Source organism: Chlorocebus sabaeus, chromosome 13 (assembly GCF_047675955.1).
Source record: "Chlorocebus sabaeus isolate Y175 chromosome 13, mChlSab1.0.hap1, whole genome shotgun sequence".
NCBI classification, from domain to species: Eukaryota; Metazoa; Chordata; class Mammalia; order Primates; family Cercopithecidae; genus Chlorocebus; species Chlorocebus sabaeus.
The window spans coordinates 2,129,906-2,149,028 of record NC_132916.1 but is presented as its reverse complement, the minus strand read 5'-3'; the positions used below and the strand labels follow the sequence as shown (position 1 = coordinate 2,149,028).

At 47.4% G+C, this 19,123-nt stretch overlaps 1 protein-coding gene across 2 annotated transcripts in view; it reads left to right on the top strand.

Moving 5' to 3' along the window:
- SMOC2 (SPARC related modular calcium binding 2) overlaps positions 1-19,123 on the top strand; it is a 216,166-nt gene that overhangs the window by 47,234 nt on the left and 149,809 nt on the right. For both annotated transcript variants that reach the window (XM_008007877.3, XM_008007875.3), the window contains exon 2: positions 18,190-18,361. In XM_008007877.3, coding sequence (XP_008006068.1) covers positions 18,190-18,361 — 172 coding nt within the window. The remainder of the gene's footprint in view (positions 1-18,189; positions 18,362-19,123) is intronic.

Here is a 19,123-nt window from a genome sequence, read left to right as displayed (position 1 = left end):
CCACCCACACATTCTCCCCCATTCTTCTTTTTGGTAAACTTCATTTTCTCACTTTAGAAGGAAGTCTCTTAATGCTGAATTTCTTTGAACATGGCTCAGTGTTACTGGTCTGCATCTGGCATTACTAATGTGCTTAATTAAACAAAATAATATCTCCCCGATTTTTTATTCATGGAAGAGAAATTACAGGTTGTATCTGAAGGGAATATTTCTCTTGAAAGCAAAAATACAGGACTTTCCTGTCTAAATGAGAAAATTCAGTTATATTTAAAATGGAAGTTTCAATTTGCCAAGCACATGAGAATACCATTGGCTGGCCCCATCCTCTCCAAGATACAAAGCACACACGCACATGCATGATGGTCATTTTTAATCCACAAGATGTGCACCTACCTTTCCATAGCTTTCAGTTCACCTTCTATTTTCAAAGCAAGAAGTATACAAACATGAAGGAAGTTCTGCCACCTCTCAGCTCGCTAGTCCTAGGCTAAGGGACAAATTCGCACAACAATGGGTTGATCAAATCTGACTAATCTCAACTTGACAGTCACAAGTGTCACTCAAAACCAACAACAGTCCAGTGCTGGGGTGAAAAAGTGTGGCAGAAAACATACACATGAGCATCTGTTACGAATTCCATAGTTATTACCACAAGATTAAATAAAAAGCATTGCCGTGCGAGGTAGGTTTCTCTAAACTGACTTTTCTTTCAGTCTCAAGGTGATGTGACCTGTGAGGCTGCTGACATGTTAGAGAGAGCACTGTCTCACAGGACAAAATGTGGACGGTGACCAGAGGCACATACCTGTCCTGACACCCTCTGACCACCATGTGGACGGTGACCAGAGGCACATACCTGTCCTGACACCCTCTGACCACCATGTGGACGGTGACCAGAGGCACATACCTGTCCTGACACCCTCTGACCACCACGAAATAATTTGTCACTCTGGGCAAGGTGTTGCATTTCTCTGGCTTTAAAATTTCCGTCTACAGAGTAAGGAAATGTGCCTTCTTTTCCTTGTGTGGTAGGTTTGTTAGGATCAAACGGGATCTGGGTTTCAGCATCACCGCATGACATCATAAGGCTGACTGTCCTTGAACTCTCCATACACTGAAGGTAGCCTCAAAGGAAGAGTTCACAAATTTGAATGAAGACTAAATTGTTGGAATGTTTAGATGTGCTCAAAAGTGATTTTTTATTTTTTATTTTTTTGGAGACAGAGTCTTACTCTGTTGCCCATGCTGGAGTGCAGTGGCAGCATCTCAGTTCACTGCAACCTCCGCCTCCTGGGTTCAAGCAATTCTCCTGACTTAGCATCCTGAGTAGCTGGGACTACAGGCGCATGCCACCACACCTGGTTAATTTTTGTATTTTTAGTAGAGACGAGGTTTCACCATATTGGTCAGGCTGGTCTCAAACTCCTGATCTCAGGTGATCCACCCACCTCGGCCTCCCAAAGTGCTGATATTACAGGTGTGAGCTACCGCGCCCGGCCTCGAAAGTGATTTATTTTAAGAACTGACTTGAACATTGATCTGCCTAAGTACGGATTTGTTAAAAACTTAATTCCTGTTCCTTCATAATCTTACCTTGTACAAGATCTTCTGCAGCTTTGCATGATGATGAAAGCAAATGTTTTGTGAATGATGTGTAGATGGCAAAGTAGGTGACCAGTTTCCAGAAGCAAAGGGAAACTGTTACTGTTCAGAAAATGATGTTCAAAGTACAAAGGCCAAGGTATCTTCAGAATGGAAGCCACTGTGATAAGATCTGGCTGTCTAATAGTCTTGCAACTTAAAATTATATTAATTTGATATATTAGTATCAACATTTTAGGGATATTAAATCCTAGGTAGTTAAAATTAGCTTTTGACAAACAAGTTGACATTGTAGACCTGATTTTATTTTTCAAAAAAGTGTATAAATGCTAGTTTTGCTTCTCTTAGTTAAATGACAGAGAGCCAAGAAAATCAATTTCATCTGAATATGTATTTCACCAGACATATGTAGTTTCTAACCATCTTTATTGTTTCTATTTTAATTGGTTCTTGCTATTCAGTGTCTGCCAAGAATAACTTCCAGAGGAGTTGCTCTTCAAAAAACAAAATTAGATTCTATGTGGTAGCCACCTTTCATAAGTGCGTTTGGTAACCTTAAAATATTATGAGTGTGGGATCATTCCGATGCCATCGGAACGACCCTAAATTAAAGTCTTGTCTCTGTTTCCATCATAAACCTCATTGTTTTCTTGGTTTGACATTATTCCAGGCATATTGGTCCGAATCTTGGCAAGTGTATTAGATGGTTATTCCAGATGTTACTAAGAGCAGTTTTCCTTCTACACACTCTGAGTGCAAGCATTCTTTATGACATGGCAAAGTATTTGGTCTGGGCTCAGGTAGCTCAGTGGTAGGGCAGGCGTGTGATAAGCTGGTCTCTTTAGGTTTTAGCAGACATGCACCTCATGCACACCCAACCAGCAAATGCATGAAAAGAGTGAATACTTGGCCTCTCTTCTTCCTTCTTCTCATTTTCTGAATTTAACACCTAGATAGACGTTTTCTTGGCTTTAGCTGAAACACTTTACTAGGGTTAAAATGCCCATCAGAATCTTTTTGGATAAATGAACACACACAGAAAATGTTTTCATCTATGCATTTTTGCAGCCAACAAGATAGGAGATCACTTCCTAAGTGCATTGAAAATGAGTGGGCAGTGCCCCTTGACTTACTCTGCTTAGAGTGTCGCTGATTTCCTGGGAAGCCTAAGACTTGGAGGAGATGTGAATGGAGAAATGCAGCTCTTCTCACACTGGGGTTTTGTGATTCTTTCCCAAAGGGCTGGGAGTGAGAGTGAGCCCTGGGCTGGAGCAGCTGAAGGGCAAGGGAGGTGGCTGGGAAGGGCGAACACCACTTTGCTTCCAGCTGCTGGGATGGAATCATAGCCTGGTCTAAGTGCACTGGGCCTGGGAGGCCTGGGATGGACCATCCTGGTGGAGGCCTCCCTCTGCCTGCAGTTCCGGGGGAACAGGGAACCTCCCTTGGGCCGGGGTGGGCTCACCTCACTCAGCCTTGCCCCTCCCTCATGCTGGCATCCTTCAGGCCCCGCCCCTGGCACCTTCCTGAAACCCACAGGGAGCCTGCTAACACCATGACCCTTCTCAGAGGGTCTAAGGTAAGAGCAAAGCAGGGTGGGCTCAGGACACAGACACCTCCTGGCTCAGAGTGGTCTCGGGAAAGCCATGCTCCTGCGCCCTACGTGGGCTCCTGCAGACCGGGCTTTGTCTTGCTCTGAGTGAATCAGAAAGGAGGGACCTGCGTCCGAGGGAAAGCCTCCTTGTGGCCCAGGTGTAGGTCCCTCTGCGGGGCCAGCCCCCTCTAACCGAGGCAAAGCCCACCGTGGCAGGTGGATCTTCCTCACTTCCTCTCTCGGCCACTGGCTGATGCCAGCCGGGGTGACCTTGTCCGCGGCTCCCAGTGCCCACTGCTGGGGTCGCTTCCAGAGCTCCAACATTTTCCTTGGAAACCTGAGTTTTTAATTCTATCTCTTTGTCACATTTAATTGTTCTGTAAAATACAGATCGTAGATGTGGGATGCTGTGAGCAGCTCCCGAACAATAAATGAGCATGTGTTTACTGTGGCAACAGCCCTGAAATTCGCAATGCCCGGGACGTGTTTGGTGAAACTTTAAAGAAAGCCCAGGTGACACTCCTGGGGAGCAGGGCTCCGCAAACCCCTGCCTGCACCTGCCACCCCCACACTGCCTGCCCCTGTTGGCTGCAGGACACAGGTGTGACCCGGGTCACAGGGCTCTGCTAGCTCACAGCTTCACCCCCCTGCGCGGTTCCCTATGGTGACTTCACCCACCTACAGGGTTCACCCTGGGGGCTCCACCCACCTGTGCAGCTCCCCATGGTGACTTCACCCACCTACAGGGTTCACCCTGAGGACTCCACCCACCTGCGCGGTTCCCCATGGTGGCTTTACCCACCTACAGGGTTCACCCTGGGGGCTCCACCCCCCTGCACGGTTCCCCATGGTGGCTTCACCCATTGGCACAGTTCACCCACCCACACGGCTCGCCCTGCCCTCCTTGGCCTCCTCACTGATGAGCGGTCAGGGCCAGGTGGACCTGGGAGCTCAGACCTCAAAGCCTATGGGTGCCCTGTGTGCATTTCCTCTCCCTCACCGCCTCCTTGCTCTTTTCTATTAATGTCTAAAATACCTTTGAAGTCCCTCGAAATCCTCTGTACTCCCTTCACAAAAGTCTCCAAGCTTCTCATCCTCCTGTAATTAAGGTGTTTCTATTTTCTCTATAATTAAAAGTGTGATTTTCAAGACACTTTTCTTAAGTTACTCTGCTTGGTATTCAGGATTGGTTCGATTGGTCACAGAGCCAGGAAGCGTTTTTGTATTCATCTTGTTGCAACTGTTTGTTTCTTGGGCATTCAACTGTTTGTTTCTTGGGCATTCTGTGGAAAACGCTGGGGTTTGGGAAGCCAGGGTGGGGAGTGCTTGTCCTGCCGTCCCTGTTTCTAGATAACACTGTCTGGAAGAGCTGTCTGCAGTGACGGAAATGATTTATGAGCTGCCTTGTCTCGGACAGCAGCCACTAGCACAGGAGGCCATGAGGACTCAACACATAGCAAATGAGTGGCTGGTTTCAGATTTTACTTTATTTTAGTTAATTTAAAGGTGAATAAAGGCTCATGGTTTGTGTGTTGGACTGTCCAAGCCTGGAGGAAGCCTACCCGTGCTGGGAGGTGACGGTGGAGTTGCAGATGGGACCAATCGCCTGTCGACCCAGCCCTCGAGTTCTGTCCCAAGAGCTCCTTTCTTTCTGAGAGGTTTCTTCCTCGGCTGGCACCTGGACAGGGCTGCGGTCCGAGAGGTGTCAGGTGAAGGACTGCAGGAGGCAGTGGCGAGGGCCCCCACCCTGGGGCCCCCTGAGCCCTCCCCTGCCCATCTCCGAGATTGCACTGTGCACCTCAGCGTGAGGACCCTTCTGAATGGGGTATGACGGCGTCTCAGCTGTTCCATTTCAGAGGACTGCGGGGAGAATTCTCTTGGAAGGATTCCATGTCTAGGCTATCGCATAGAGTAAACAAAGGCTGTCAAAAATTCAAAGAATCTGTTTTAATGCGTGACCCAAGGTGAGAGGGGAACAGGAGCCTGACTGGAGCCCCTACTGCCTCTCCTCCAGGGGAGGTGAAGATGCGGCCCCAGCAAGCGTGGGGGAGGCTGGGCAGAGGGCTAGAGGGGGCTCTGTGGCCCAGGCCTGGCCCCTTCCTCTCAAAGCCTGCGAGTATAAAGCTATGCTGTGCAAGAGCCCTGGGGCTGCGGTCCTGGGGAAAGAAGGCCCAGCCTGGGCCCTGTGGTTAAGGGTCTTGGTTGGAGTGGAGGGCAGGGGCCTGGGCCCCAGGCCTGTGGCTGGGTTCTCCTTCCCTTGCAGAGGAGCCAGGTGACCGCTGGGAGCCTCAGCTCTTCATGGTCAAATGAGGCGCCTGGGCTGGCACCTTCGTGTGTTCATGCGTGACCCTGTGAGCAGCTCCATTTAGCCTCCAGCCCTGACAACATCGCTTCCCGAGGGGATGGCCTCTGCACCTGCCCCCAGGTGTAGGCAAAGGGGATCCAGCTCTTTTTATTACAGATAAAAGAATTCACCCTTCCTTTCACAGGTATCTGTGGCCTTCGTGGCATGTGGTGGTGAATGGGGACGGTGGTGGGGGCCTTCTTGAGTGCCCTCTCTCCTCCAGGGACCCTCCTGCCCGCCTGGGCAATGAGCATGCAGATCCCTCAGTGATGGCGGAAGCAGGTTCCCAGGAGTCCTGCGTGGGAGCAAGAGGCCTGCCCCAGGAGCGTACCGTTCTCTGGACATGCACTGGACAAATGCCCATTAGGAGTCCGTGGTCTCGTCAGGAAAACCCGGCTCAGATGAAGCGAGAGACTAACTCCGTCTTCCAGTCATTCAGTCGTGGCCCTGCATTGGCAGCTAAGCATTCTTAGTTTTGAGATCTCCCTACATCGACGTTTTGCCCCCCACAAAGCAAGATAAATGGACACAGTCAGAACTGTGGTGATGGGGGCTGCTGAAGGGCTGTGGGTGACATTTAGAATAAACTGAGGTCTCACTGCCTTTAGATAGAGACACAGGGCTGGAGGCTGCCTGGACTTCATGAGGAGATCAGAGGCCCCTGACTTACATGCTGGATCATTTTGTCACACTGACCTTTACACACTGGGCCATTTTGTTGTACTTGTACCCATGGGACTGCACGGCGGCTGCCCATTCCTTTCACAGGGGAGCCGTTTCTCTTCACCAGGATGAGTGGGAGACAGGTGATCTGTGGAGCTGCCTCTCGGACATACTGTTTCCAGCAAGGATCTGCCTTTTATGGTTCCTATTTTAAATCCTTCAGTTATGCCTCTCAGTGAAAATGATTTCACCGAATAACACAGTCTCCACTGAGGTTTGGCGAAGAAACAAATTATCTGGTATCTCGGCGTTTGGATGCATTTCCCTGGCTTTCCAGGTTCCTCTCATATTCTCTAACATGTATTTTAGTGTAATTTGCTCTAAATGCTTTGAAATGAGCAAGAGCCTCAGAAAAGAAACTCTGGCTGAATGCCTTTGAAAATGTCATTTCATCAGCAAATGCATTCGCTATTCCAGGGAAACCTAAGGACAGAGAGGGAAAGAGTGGCTGTCTGTCGGGTAGTTTAGCTGTTCCAGAAAATGTCAAGGCTATCAGGGAATTTGTGAATTATATACTGTAATAAAAACAGAGCTAGTTCTTCAGTAAAAGAGGTCGGGTCATTGGGGTTGTCTGTGTCATTGGAATGGTAGGGGAGCCGTTCTTTTCTGATCGCCCTTCCTGCTGCGGGCTGAGTGGTCAGAGAGCCGCAACATGTGACCATGTTTTGTGAGGACTGCCAGGGCCCATAGCCTGTCTCATAGCTTGTCTACTACACATGGAAACCCCGGGTTCTCCCAGCCCTACGAGTCAGAGTCTGGGGGGACGGTCAGGGCCCATAGCCTGTCTACCACACATGGAAACCCCGGGTTCTCCCAGCCCTACGAGTCAGAGTCTGGGGGGACGGCCAGGGCCCATAGCCTGTCTAGCACACATGGAAACCCTGGGTTCTCCCAGCCCTACGAGTCAGTCTCTCGGGGGACGGCCAGGGCCCATAGCCTGTCTAGCACACATGGAAACCCTGGGTTCTCCCAGCCCTATGAGTCAGTCTCTGGGGTGGAGATGGGAGTCCACTGCCTGGGAGACGGTGCTGCACGCTGCCACTGAGAGCCACTGTGATTCCGGGTGCTGTTGGGCATGTGGGAACCACAGTCCAACTCGTGCTTCATACTTATTTTCATGGTTGATTTGTACTTTTATTTTCAGACACTTCTCATTTAACCTTTGTAATCTTATCACTGGCTAATCACTCTCCAGGTAGCATGTTTGCTTTTGCTGTCAGTAAAGGTTGGAGTTTATCTGCTCTTTTGTGAGTTGCAGCCCAGAGACCGATGAGCTATACATGAGCTCTGAAGTGTGCCGCAGATGGGGCAGTGATGAGAGTCAAACCTTCAGGTTAGAAGTCAGATCTGTTTTTTCCCTGTACATCTACAGCAGAGAAATCCAACTGTGTCACCTCCCAAAGTTTTAACTGTCTTCCATGTGTGAAGGAAGTAAGTTTATGTATTTCCATTGTGTATGTTTTTATGTTAATTGGAAACTACTCCTTTATATCCAGTTATCATGTAAGTTTTCCACTGGGAGCCCGTGAGGAGCTACACATTTCATTTTTTTAACCAGAACCAATAGGGGACTGTGGAGCAGACTGGACCCTGGGGTCCCACGCTGACCAGCAGTGCAATCAGGAAGGTGTGAGTTGATTAATCACTCTGTTTCCACATTGTTATCTGCACAATTGGACTAATGATAGCATTTAATACAGAAGATGGTTAGGTTAAAGGTACTAATGCAGTAAAGTGTTTAGAACAATGCCTGACCCAGGTGCTCAGTGTTCAAGCTGTGAGCAGGGAAAAAGGCTAACAGAGATGAAGTCCATGTCAGGTGCGGTGGCTCATGCCTGTAATCCCAGCACTTTGGGAGGCCAAGGCCAGCGGATCACCTGAGCTCAGGAGTTCGAGACCAGCCTGGGCAACATTGCAAAACCCTGTCTCTATCCAAAAATACAAAAATCAGCTGAGCGTGGTGGCACCTGTAGTCCCACAGCAACTCGGGAGGCTGAGACAGGAGAATCACTTGAACCCGGGAGGCAGAGGTTGCAGTGAGCCCAGATTGCCCCACTGCACTCCAGCCCAGGTGACCGAGTGAAATTCTGTCTCAAAAAAAAAAAAAAAAGAAAGAAAGAAAGAAAGAAAAAGAAAAAAGAGATGACGTCCAAAGAGGGTAGAGCCAGAGAAGGGGAGACTGAAGTAGGAGGGAGGGAACTCTGAATGCTGGAGGTGTTTTGTACTTGGCGTTCACGGGCCTCCTGTTGACTCGGGTGGAAGGATGGCATTCACGCGTGGCACCCGACAGGGTCCCTCACGGAGGTGTTCCAGGGTCTCCACATGGTCAGGCCCTGTGTTCTTGCACTCATTTTCTCAAACGCCTTCTCCGCCCTGCTACTTGCCCCGGTGATTCTATAGGGACCCTGGGTGGCTCCGCGAATGTGGCTCTGAAGACAACACTCTTCACTGAGCCTCAGTGTTGGCCAGACACTGCTGGACTCCGAGGCCATGTGGGTGCACAAGCGTCTCTGCCCCCGAGGAGGTACCGTCCGTGGGCTCAGGAGCACTGGACTTAGAGTCTGTGCCCATGCATTCCGCGTCTACAAGGTTACTGCTTCACAGTGGCGGCTGAGGACGTACACTAGTGCTTCATACTCATCCAGGGGCGTCTTGATCCTCACCAAGACCCTGGATAAGAAGCACTTTTGTAGCTAGAGCAATGAGGATGGTTCCTGAGGCTGCATGAACCTCCTGGAAACACTTTTAAGTGACCGAAAGCATGACAAGACTCTCCGATAGAGCGGACATTGCTTACGAGAGGGCAAGTTCAGCTGTGTTAGTGTTTCCTAGGGGACTTGCAGAATCTACCTTGTGCCTCTAGACACCTCTGACCCGTAAGAATTGTGGTCGGATGCTAAGCGTAATCTTTTGTTGTCATTGCCAGAGATAATTATTGCATTAAGGTAACACCATCCTCATCATATCTTATTAGGAAGAATTTTAGAATAACAGAGTTCCTACTGAATCTCAATTAAACCTAGATTGGAACAATGAATAACCTAAGATATTTCTTAAATTATCTCAAAAATTACTAACAAGGGGCAAAAATATCCATTTTCATCATTGAAATTAACATGGATGTGGAGACAGGGAAAGACAATAAATAGAAAATAAATGTTTTGGAAAAGGAGAAGAGAGTTGCAGAGCAAGAAGTACAGTAAAGCATTGTCCGTCCCTCGCTGCGGGGCCGGGAACCTTTATTGTCCGTCCCTCGCTGTGGGGCCAGGAGCCTGCATTGTCCGTCCCTCCGTCTGGGGCTGGGAACCTGCATTGTCCGTCCCTCCCTCTGGGGCCGGGAACCTGCATTGTCGTTCCCTCGCTGTGGGGCCAGGAACCTGAAGCCCACCCTGCAGAACGTGAGGTGGGGGGAAGATGGATGGAACCAAGAGCTCTAGGAAATCCTGGGTCAGGGGACCAAAAGCCAGTAAACCGTTGGTAAATACACTTATAAAAAGTTGCAGGTCTACTAAAAAAAAAACAAAGGCAGCATGGTAAACAGAGAGAAACAACCATGGCCTCAGGTCTCCTGCTTTCCTCTGGGATCTGCGTACTCAACAGTGTCACCTGGGGGTGGCTGGGATTCAGCCTGGCTTGGTTGTGTGTGCATCCTGAGAGGCCCGTCTTGGTTCCCCACAGAAGGTGGAAGTGTCTGCAGGTGTTTGGTCCTGAGAGGGGCTGCCTCACCCTGGCCACGTCCTCCTGCACATCCCTCGGGTCCTCCCGCTGGCTGCAGATACCTCGCTCTGGCAGCTCCCTTGCAGGGCTACGCCCTCGCCCGCTTTCCTGCATCTGCCTCCATCTTTCCCAGGCTTGCTGGAGAAACCTGCTCTCTCTTCTTGAACTTCTAATTTAGTTCCTTTTTTACTGCACACTTCTCATTTTCTCTTTGAAAATGATCACCAGCAGGAGGATCCCTTAGTGCTCACACACTAGAGTTGAAATGGCAAACATACCCTATATTCATTTAAATGGTAAATAAGCAGGACCTCTGCTCCAGGGCCTTCTTGCAAACAACATCTTCATATCTTTTCCAAACACTTTCTCGTGCACTGTCACATTTTGTTTTCACAATCATCTTTATGAAACAGTCATCATCGTTATCACCTCCACTGGACAAGTGAAGAAACCAGACCTCACATGGCTCCATACATGTCCCTGGTCACTTTGCTTTTCTATCCTCCCCAAGGTCAGCATGTTCCCTTTGACCACAGAGCCTTGCCAGTGTGATGGCCTCCGTGCCCTGCATCTGCCCACAGTTACCTTCTGCATATGTATTGGGTTTGTAGCTGTAATCTGGTCATGCAGATTAAAACAAATTCATCCCATTCAATCGTTTGCTCTTGGTTTTTAAAGTCCTGTGGGTACCCAATAAATAGAATGAAAAGGCAAAAGGGGGTGAGGAGTGCTGATGGGACCTGCATTATCACCACTGTCCTAACTCTCTGAGTGATTTCACTCAGACTCTTAAACTTACAAAGACAAGCTGCCTTCGAAAAGCTGATGCCCAGTGTCTCTGATTCACGCCTCACTTACTTTTCAATTTAATTTAATTTTGAGACGGAATCTTGCTCTGTTGCCCAGGCTGGAGTACAGTGGCACAATCTCGGCTCACTGCAACCTCCGCCTCCTGGGTTTAAGTGATTGTCCTGCCTCAGCCTCCTGAGTTGCTGGGATTATAGGTGCGTGCCACCACACCTGGCTAATTTTTTGTATTTTTAGTAGAGATGGGGTTTCATTGTGTTAGCCAGAATGGTCTCGATCTCCTGACCTCGTGATCCGCCTGCCTTGGCCTCCCAAAGTGTTGGGATTACAGGTGTGAGCCACCGCGCCCAGTCTATTTTTTTTTTTTTTTTTTTTTTGAGACAAAATCTCACTCTTGTTGCCCAGGCTGGAGTGCAGTGGTACAATCTCTGCTCACTGCAACCTCCGCCTCCTGGGTTCAAGTGATTCTCCTGCCTCAGCCTTCCATGTGACTGGATTACAGGCACCCACCACCACGCCCAGCTAATTTTGGTATTTTTAGTAGAGATGAAGTTTTACCATGTTGGCCAGGCCGGTCTTGAACTCCTGACCTCAGGTGATTTGCCTGCCTCGGCCTCCCAAAGTGCTGGGATTACAGGTGTGAGCCACCATGCCTGCCCACCTTGCTTGTTTTCTAAACAAGCAGAGAGCACTTATGTCACATCTTCACAGTGAGCTCCTCCTGGTGAGTCTCCGTGCTCCTGTAAGGCACCTCCGTCAGCAGGGCTGTGCTGAGGCTGGGAAGCAAATGCCCTCCCCACATGCTGGTTTTCTTCACGGTCCTCGTCCACATGTGGAAGAGCTTGTTATTTTATCCTCACAGCTACCTCAAAGGTGACAAGGTATTATTATTCTTATTTTCAGATTAGCAAATCGAGTCTCGGAGATTGCACAGGTGGAAAAATGCAGAACCAGCATTAACTCTCCCCTGTTGGTGCAGAGCCCAGTGGCACCACCAGATTGTGCTAGGAACGTGATGCCCTCTCAGTGTCCCACAGAGGCTGCAGTGGCCAGAATCCAATGTTGATGCCCCCACACTGAGTGTCTGTGACTCAGTCTGGTGCATCAGGGAGGATTAAAAAACTGCACCACAAAATTGGTGAGATCCTGTGCAGAGTTTGTTCCTTGGCCTCATCTGTGTCGTGGTGAGGACAGCACACTCCTCAGAATCCTCTGCCGGAGGGAGGAGCCCAGCACCTCCTTGTTTGCTGTTTGAACCTTGGTTTCCTCAGGTCCTCAGGTGAGGCCAGCACATTGATTTGAGAGGCACTGACCACCACGATGACACACGAGGCCTGCTTTCAGTGGCGTCCTTTCCGATTTCTTCCTACTGCTGGCCTTGACACATCCACACGTATGGATTTGCCCTGGGATGCCAGCTCACATGGCTTCTCATCCAGCTTCTCTGGGTTCCTTAGATCAGCAGTCCCCAACCTTCCTGGCATGAGGAACGTTCGACAATTTTTCCATGAACCGGTGGGTGGGGAATGGTTTCCGGATGATTCAAGTGTGTTACATTTGTTGTGCACTTTATTTCTATGATTACATTGTAATATATAATGAAATAATGACGCCACTCATCATAATGTAATATCAGTGGTAACCCTGAGCTTGTTTTCTAGCAACTAGATGGTCCCATCGGGGGTAGATGGGAGACAGTGAGAAATCATCAGGCATTAGATTCTCATAAGGACCCGCAACCTGCGACCCCTCACATGCGCAGTTCACAGTAGGGTTCACGCTGCTATGAGAATCTAATGGCACTGCTGATCTGACAGGAGGCGGAGCTCAGGGGGCAATGTGAGTGATGGGGAGTGGCTGTAAATACAGATGAACACAGGGTTGGGGACCTCTGCTTTAGATCATCTTTTAGGAAGCAGCAGATATCCCCCCAAATCGGCTTTGACCGATCTTCCCTCTGAGCCACTCAGGCACCTGTGTTCTTCTTTATACAGCATGGTCATCATTTGTAAATGTACATTCCTGCCCTCTGGATTTTCAGCTTCATGAGGGCAGTCTCTTCTTCAAAATCCCATCCTCCAGTAGAATGCCTTTTACAGAGAGGGGACACTTAATAACTATTTAATATGTTCCGTTCAAGCTGGGTCTGACTTTTGAGCTAACTGGAAACATGAGGCTTTATTCTGAAAGACTGGGAGCAAGAAGGCGAAGACAATAAAATACTGAAGTTAAGGGTTTCTAAAATACATATAAAGTGGTGCAACTAACTTCCACAGATGCCAGATGAATGAGTGAATGGAACGTCCATCTCTCAGATGCCAGATGAATGAGTGAATGGAATGTCCGTCTCTGAGATACTGGATGAATGAGTGAATGGAACGTCCGTCTCTCAGATATTGGATGAATGAGTGAATGGAATGTCCGTCTCTCAGATGCTGGATGAATGAGTGAATGGAACGTCCATCTCTCAGATATTGGATGAATGAGTGAATGGAATGTCCATCTCTCAGATACTGGATGAATGAGTGAATGGAACGTCCATCTCTCAGATATTGGATGAACGAGTGAATGGAACGTCCATCTCTCAGATATTGGATGAATGAGTGAATGGAATGTCCATCTCTCGGATGCTGGATGAATGAGTGAATGGAATGTCCGTCTCTCAGATACTGGATGAATGAGTGAATGGAACGTCCGTCTCTCAGATATTGGATGAATGAGTGAATGGAATGTCCGTCTCTCAGATATTGGATGAATGAGTGAATGGAATGTCCATCTCTCAGATGCTGGATAAATGAGTGAATGAAATGTCCGTCTCTCAGATATTGGATGAATGAGTGAATGGAATGTCCATCTCTCAGAGGCTGGATGAATGAGTGAATGGAATGTCCGTCTCTCAGATATTGGATGAATGAGTGAATGGAATGTCCATCTCTCAGAGGCTGGATGAATGAGTGAATGAAATGTCCATCTCTCAGATACTGGATGAATGAGTGAAGGGAACGTCCATCTCTCGGATGCTGGATGAATGAGTGAATGGAACGTCCCTCTCTCAGATATTGGATGAATGAGTGAATGGAGTGTCCGTCTCTCGGATGCTGAATGAATGAGTGAATGGAATGTCCATCTCTGGGAGAAAATGTCCCGTGGAGAGTTGTGTTTTCCTTTTATATTTAAGCTTCGCATTGCGGGCTCTGAAACAGGATTTCCATATTTGCATGGAAGATTTAGGTTCTGTGTTCTAAAAGAATAGGACCCTGTTTTCTGTACCTGAGAAAGTCCAAGCTTTAAAATGGAGAAATGATTCTTTAAAACAGGCTTGAGTCTGTAACCACTCTCCCACCTGTCCCCAGTGACTTTCAGAATTGTGCAGGCTCTCCAGGCACTGGGCTTTGTTGCCAGCACTGTCCTGTCTTCTGTTCAATCTCATTTCTTCCTGTGTGCACCTCCCATTCAGAGAAAGCAAACACGTGGACACCATTTATTTTCTCTTGGCCTATTATTTAGAAAGTGTGTGCTTTTGAGATTTTTTTTTTTTTTTTTAGACAAGGTCTCACTTGCCCAGGCTGGAGTGCACTGGTGCGCAGTCATAGCTCACTGCAGCCTCCAATTCCCCAGGCTCAGGTGATCCTCCCACCTCAGCCTTCTAAGTAGCTGGGTCCACAGGTGCACATTTATTGTGCACTTTATTTTATTACACCACCACACCTGGCTAATTTCCCCCAACTCCGATAGAGACAGAGTCTCACTATGTGGCCCAGGCTGGTCTCAAATCCCTGGCCTCAGCAGATCCTCCCGCCTTGGCCTCCCAAAGCTCTGGGATTATAGGTGTGAGCCACTGCGCCTGGCCTTGCAAATCTTACAGCTACAGAATTATGTATTTCAGAGGCAAAACTTCCTTAATGTCTCCTCATGCCATGCGTTATCTCATATAGTCAGAGAAGTATTTAATCAATATTATAAGGAGAAATTTTAAACATGTTAAGATTTGAAAAGTGCTTTTACCTGTTTTGTAAATGGTTTTTGTTTTAATCTTTTTCTTCTGGCCCAAACCCAGTAATTTATTAAGAAGAAGCATAGACCATGACTTTAACCCATTGAATCTGTCTGACTGGTTTTCTAATGTGTGAGCTACTTGGTATCCACAAAGACACTTCGTGTGCCCCTCCCTCCCCCAACCCTTACACCTGGGCTCCTTGCACCTGTGCAAATAGCACTGCTTCGTGGAAATCAAAAGAAATAAGAAACCCCTGCAATTCTGAGTTTTCTTTTTAAAATAAAGTCACTCGATGTCCAATTGATTGCATTCTAAATTTAGCAAAGTACTTTTTATCTTGAATTAGTTTTAAGACTCTCAACCGAGTTCTTTTAACACATAGTGAATTCTTTGGAATAGGAATATTTATTTTTCTTGAATGGGCTGTTTATTAATGAACACAACTTAGTTAAAAGCTTGTTTTCTTACATGCACTGTCTCCCATGAAATTTAATTGCTATTAAACAGGAAGTAGGGGAGAAACATATACATAACCTGTGTGTTCTCTTATTCCTGAGAAATCATACTTCCATTGTTAGTTCTGCACCAGTAAATTATGGTCAAATTCCAAATGCCTGGATGCTGCGCACTTTTATTTGAGAAAAAATGTTGAGGCTGTCTGTTTTCCTTTAGAAAAAATGATAATTACAGCGTCTTCCTAAGTCCTCAGCATCTCCTCACTTAGGGGTTCAGGAAATACATAGAGACCACCCCTTAAACATAAAAACTAACAGGATTTAGGTTATTCCATCTTTTCCTCTACAGTAGAAGACAGCTATGAATAGGGCGGGCCCCTGTGTGAAACAAGGCACCTGGGGCTCCTCTGAACACACGGCAGGTTCACGTTTTCTTTCTGGTTTTCCCCCTCTTTCTTGGGTACAAAGCTGCGCTGCTCCGGCCAGCTGTGTGCTGCGAGAATGAGGCTGTCGAGATCCTCAAGTGCTGGGAGGCGAGGAATGACTCCGAAGCATTTTATAAGATCCAGGCAGCATCTCAGCGGGTGGAGGAACTTCCCAAGGCACAGCACCTGAAGGCCATGTCTCCCAGGAGCCGCCTACCCCCGGGGTGCCCCCCCACTGCTGGAAGAGCTTGGGCAATGCGTGTTGGTGAAGTGAAAAACATGATTGAGATTCATCCGTGGCAGAATTCAACTGAATGTATTTATGTGCCGGCTCTGCCCTCTTTAAGTAAAGCACACATTTTTGCAAAACCTGAAAGGCAATGATCTGTTTTCACTTGCCTCTTAGCTAAAATAAACCTGAATCATTTCAGCAGGTGAGCTTATCCTCAGGAAAATTAGAGCACGCTGTTTGAAACGGAACAAATGTGAAAAATAGCTCACTCTGAGATGGCAAAGGCCCCATCACCTCTGGGTGCTGCTCACCTGTCCCTTGGCTCCAGCCTTCATCCCCATACCTGGGGAAGGCCACTGCCAAGTAGCTTTGTGAGCTCCAAAACACACAGGCTCACCTGTTCTTAGCCACACCTGCCGCTGTCACAGTCCTCAGGTCGGGAGCTCTGAGGACGCTGCCTGGATTTCTGGTGAGGTCTGGGGCTCCCCACGGGCCATCCCACCCCTACATCATCTTGTGTGCCCTTCCTGGCTTTGAGTCCAGCTTCGGCTTTTGGCTAATCTCTATTTTTAGTTTTTTTTTTTTTTTAATCACTGTGAAGGTTTAAAAAAATTGTATATGTAACACTGGGCAAATTATTTAAAGTTGATAAATTTTCATTCAGGAAATCACAGGTTATGATTCATTCCACTGCCCATCAAGGTCACCATAGTTCCTGCAAAGCTTGGGTCAAGATTTATCTTCAAGATAGCACAGCACAGTTTTAAAAGAACTGAGACTTAACTCACAGTGGTGCTGACAGCCCTATGTGACAATAATATGCAAGTGAGTGTAATTTCCACGGCCAGCCTTGCCGAGTTAGCTCCACTGACACAGCCCGCCTGGCGATCCACAGCACTGAGGGTTACAATGCTGATTAGCTGGGCAAAGCTAACCTTTGAACAGAGCCAGTTGAGATGCAGACTTCAAGTCAGAAAGTTTCTTAGCTTCTCAAGGAATGCAGCATCCTGAGTTGGTGAATTTCTTTTTCCTCTCTTACTGGTAAAGGAGCATGTTGATGAGGGCCCCCCAGCTTCTGCGAACCTCAACCCTATCTTCCCGCTGCTCAAACTGGAAGAGGGATTGGAGCAGCACTCTCTTAATCTCCACCAATATGGCTGGAAGAATAATGCCACATAGCCCCGCTCACGTGCACACCACACCCAGAGGGCCATGTACTACCGTAGCCTATGTTCTGCCAGCCACAGCTCTGCACGCTTCTTTCTTTCTTCTAGTTAATGTATTATCTCTGCTCTGAATCAGGGAAAACACCCCTGGGGCAGGTGATAGTCTGGGGACCAAAGGCCTCTGACAATCCTGGTTGTCCTGGAGCACAGATGCTTCCTCAGGGTCACTTTGAGCTTCACCTTGGTGTCTGGTGTTTCGTCTGGCTGATGGAGGCCCGGACAGGACTAGTGGCTGGTCAGGAAGTGGCAGGACACTGATGACTTGTCCAAGGAAGACACGCGGGGCCAGCACGCCCAGATGGGAGGCTTCCCTGGGGTCTGGTGAGCTCTGAAGAGTATGTCAGGCTGTAAAAGAGCAGGAGGGAGATCAGGGGCCTGGGGCTGCCGTGGGAACTGCAGGGCACACATGGCCATTAGGCGATGTCTAGGGCCTACAGAGAGTGTTCCTGTGCCTTAGACATTTTCAGAGAAATACACAAGCTTCCTCTGGGCCATGAGGTCACTCATTCATTCAACAAACATTTATTCAAAGAACAATAGTCCAAGTGAATGCAACCTAGTCCAGTTGAATGTGGAGTTCATCTGCATTTGGAGAATGTAGACGAAACTGTGTGGCACCATTTAAATCAGGAAGGATTCCCTCCCAGTTCCAGCCAGTGGACATTCCTGATACTTGTCACTTCCAGAAGAATGGTAATAATGTGGTGAATGTGGAGGCAAATTCGTCAGTGAATTCACAAATTAAAAGGAAAACATTGCTACTCAGACTTTTAGGAGTGAATCAGGCACACGTGCATCCCTTTCAAAGATCAACGATTCACATGTTGTCCTGTGTCAGACGGCCAATGTTCATATAGAGAACGTCCAAATTAGCGAGGCTGTTGAAACAGACAATGGCTAAAATGTTCAGATGTGCCCGTGATGCTTCTGGCAGGGGTGAGAACCGGGGGCGCGTTATCCCTCAAGCTTTTATTCCCTGACCGTGAAGTGGCCTGGGGCAGCCTTCTGTTTGCTGCTGCTCTGAAGAATGTGTCTTTAAATTTGTCTGGCTTCTTTTTTTCTCCTTTAAGTTTTTGAGAGTTGATCAAGATAAAGACAAGGATTGTAGCTTGGACTGTGCGGGTTCGCCTCAGAAACCTCTCTGTGCATCTGACGGAAGGACCTTCCTTTCCCGTTGTGAATTTCAACGTGCCAAGTGCAAAGACCCCCAGCTAGAGATTGCGTATCGAGGAAACTGCAAAGGTGAGCTACTGTTTGATCATTCATCCAAAGATGGGGACATCCGTCATCAAAATGAATGCAAACATATTTTCATACTTGATAACTTTTTACGTTTACAAACTCGAGTTTATGTTGGCATTTTTTTCACAGCATGTAAGGAACAAGAGTAATTTCTATGAATTTTAAGAGCAGAGTCTTTTTCTACTTATCTAATATTCTTTTCTTAGAATGCCTTATTCCATTGAATAAGGAAGAATTTATCCAAATATTTCAGTTTTTTCCCCTAAGTCTTCTAAAATTATTCTCAATAAGATTTCTTACTGATTCTTTCTCATTTTTCTTTTTAGCAAGTGGGATGTGTACAATAGCATGTGTGCAGTTTTCAGTGATTTTTTTGGTGTTGATTTTATACTCTCAGTTTTCAGTTTTGCCAGTTTAAGAATTAGATGCAGAGTTAGGAGTCTAATGCTTAGAGCCAAAGATTGAAATGCTTCCTACATCAGTGAAGGGTTTGGTTCAGCAAAAGATGCTGATATTTCAGAGTTATTTTCAGAAAGAGATTTACCTTCTTTGTCATATTATCTAGGAAAAAAGACCACAGAGACTAAAAGTGCCTTTGAGATGGTGTTCTGCATCATCTGGCAATTAGCTTCAACAATCCTCTTAAATGAAACAAGACAACAACCACACTGCAAACCAGCACTATGAGTGCCGTGTCTAGACCCATGCCTACCCAGGTGTTGAATAAGCTTGTTCTTCCTTTCATAATGCAATATGATACCA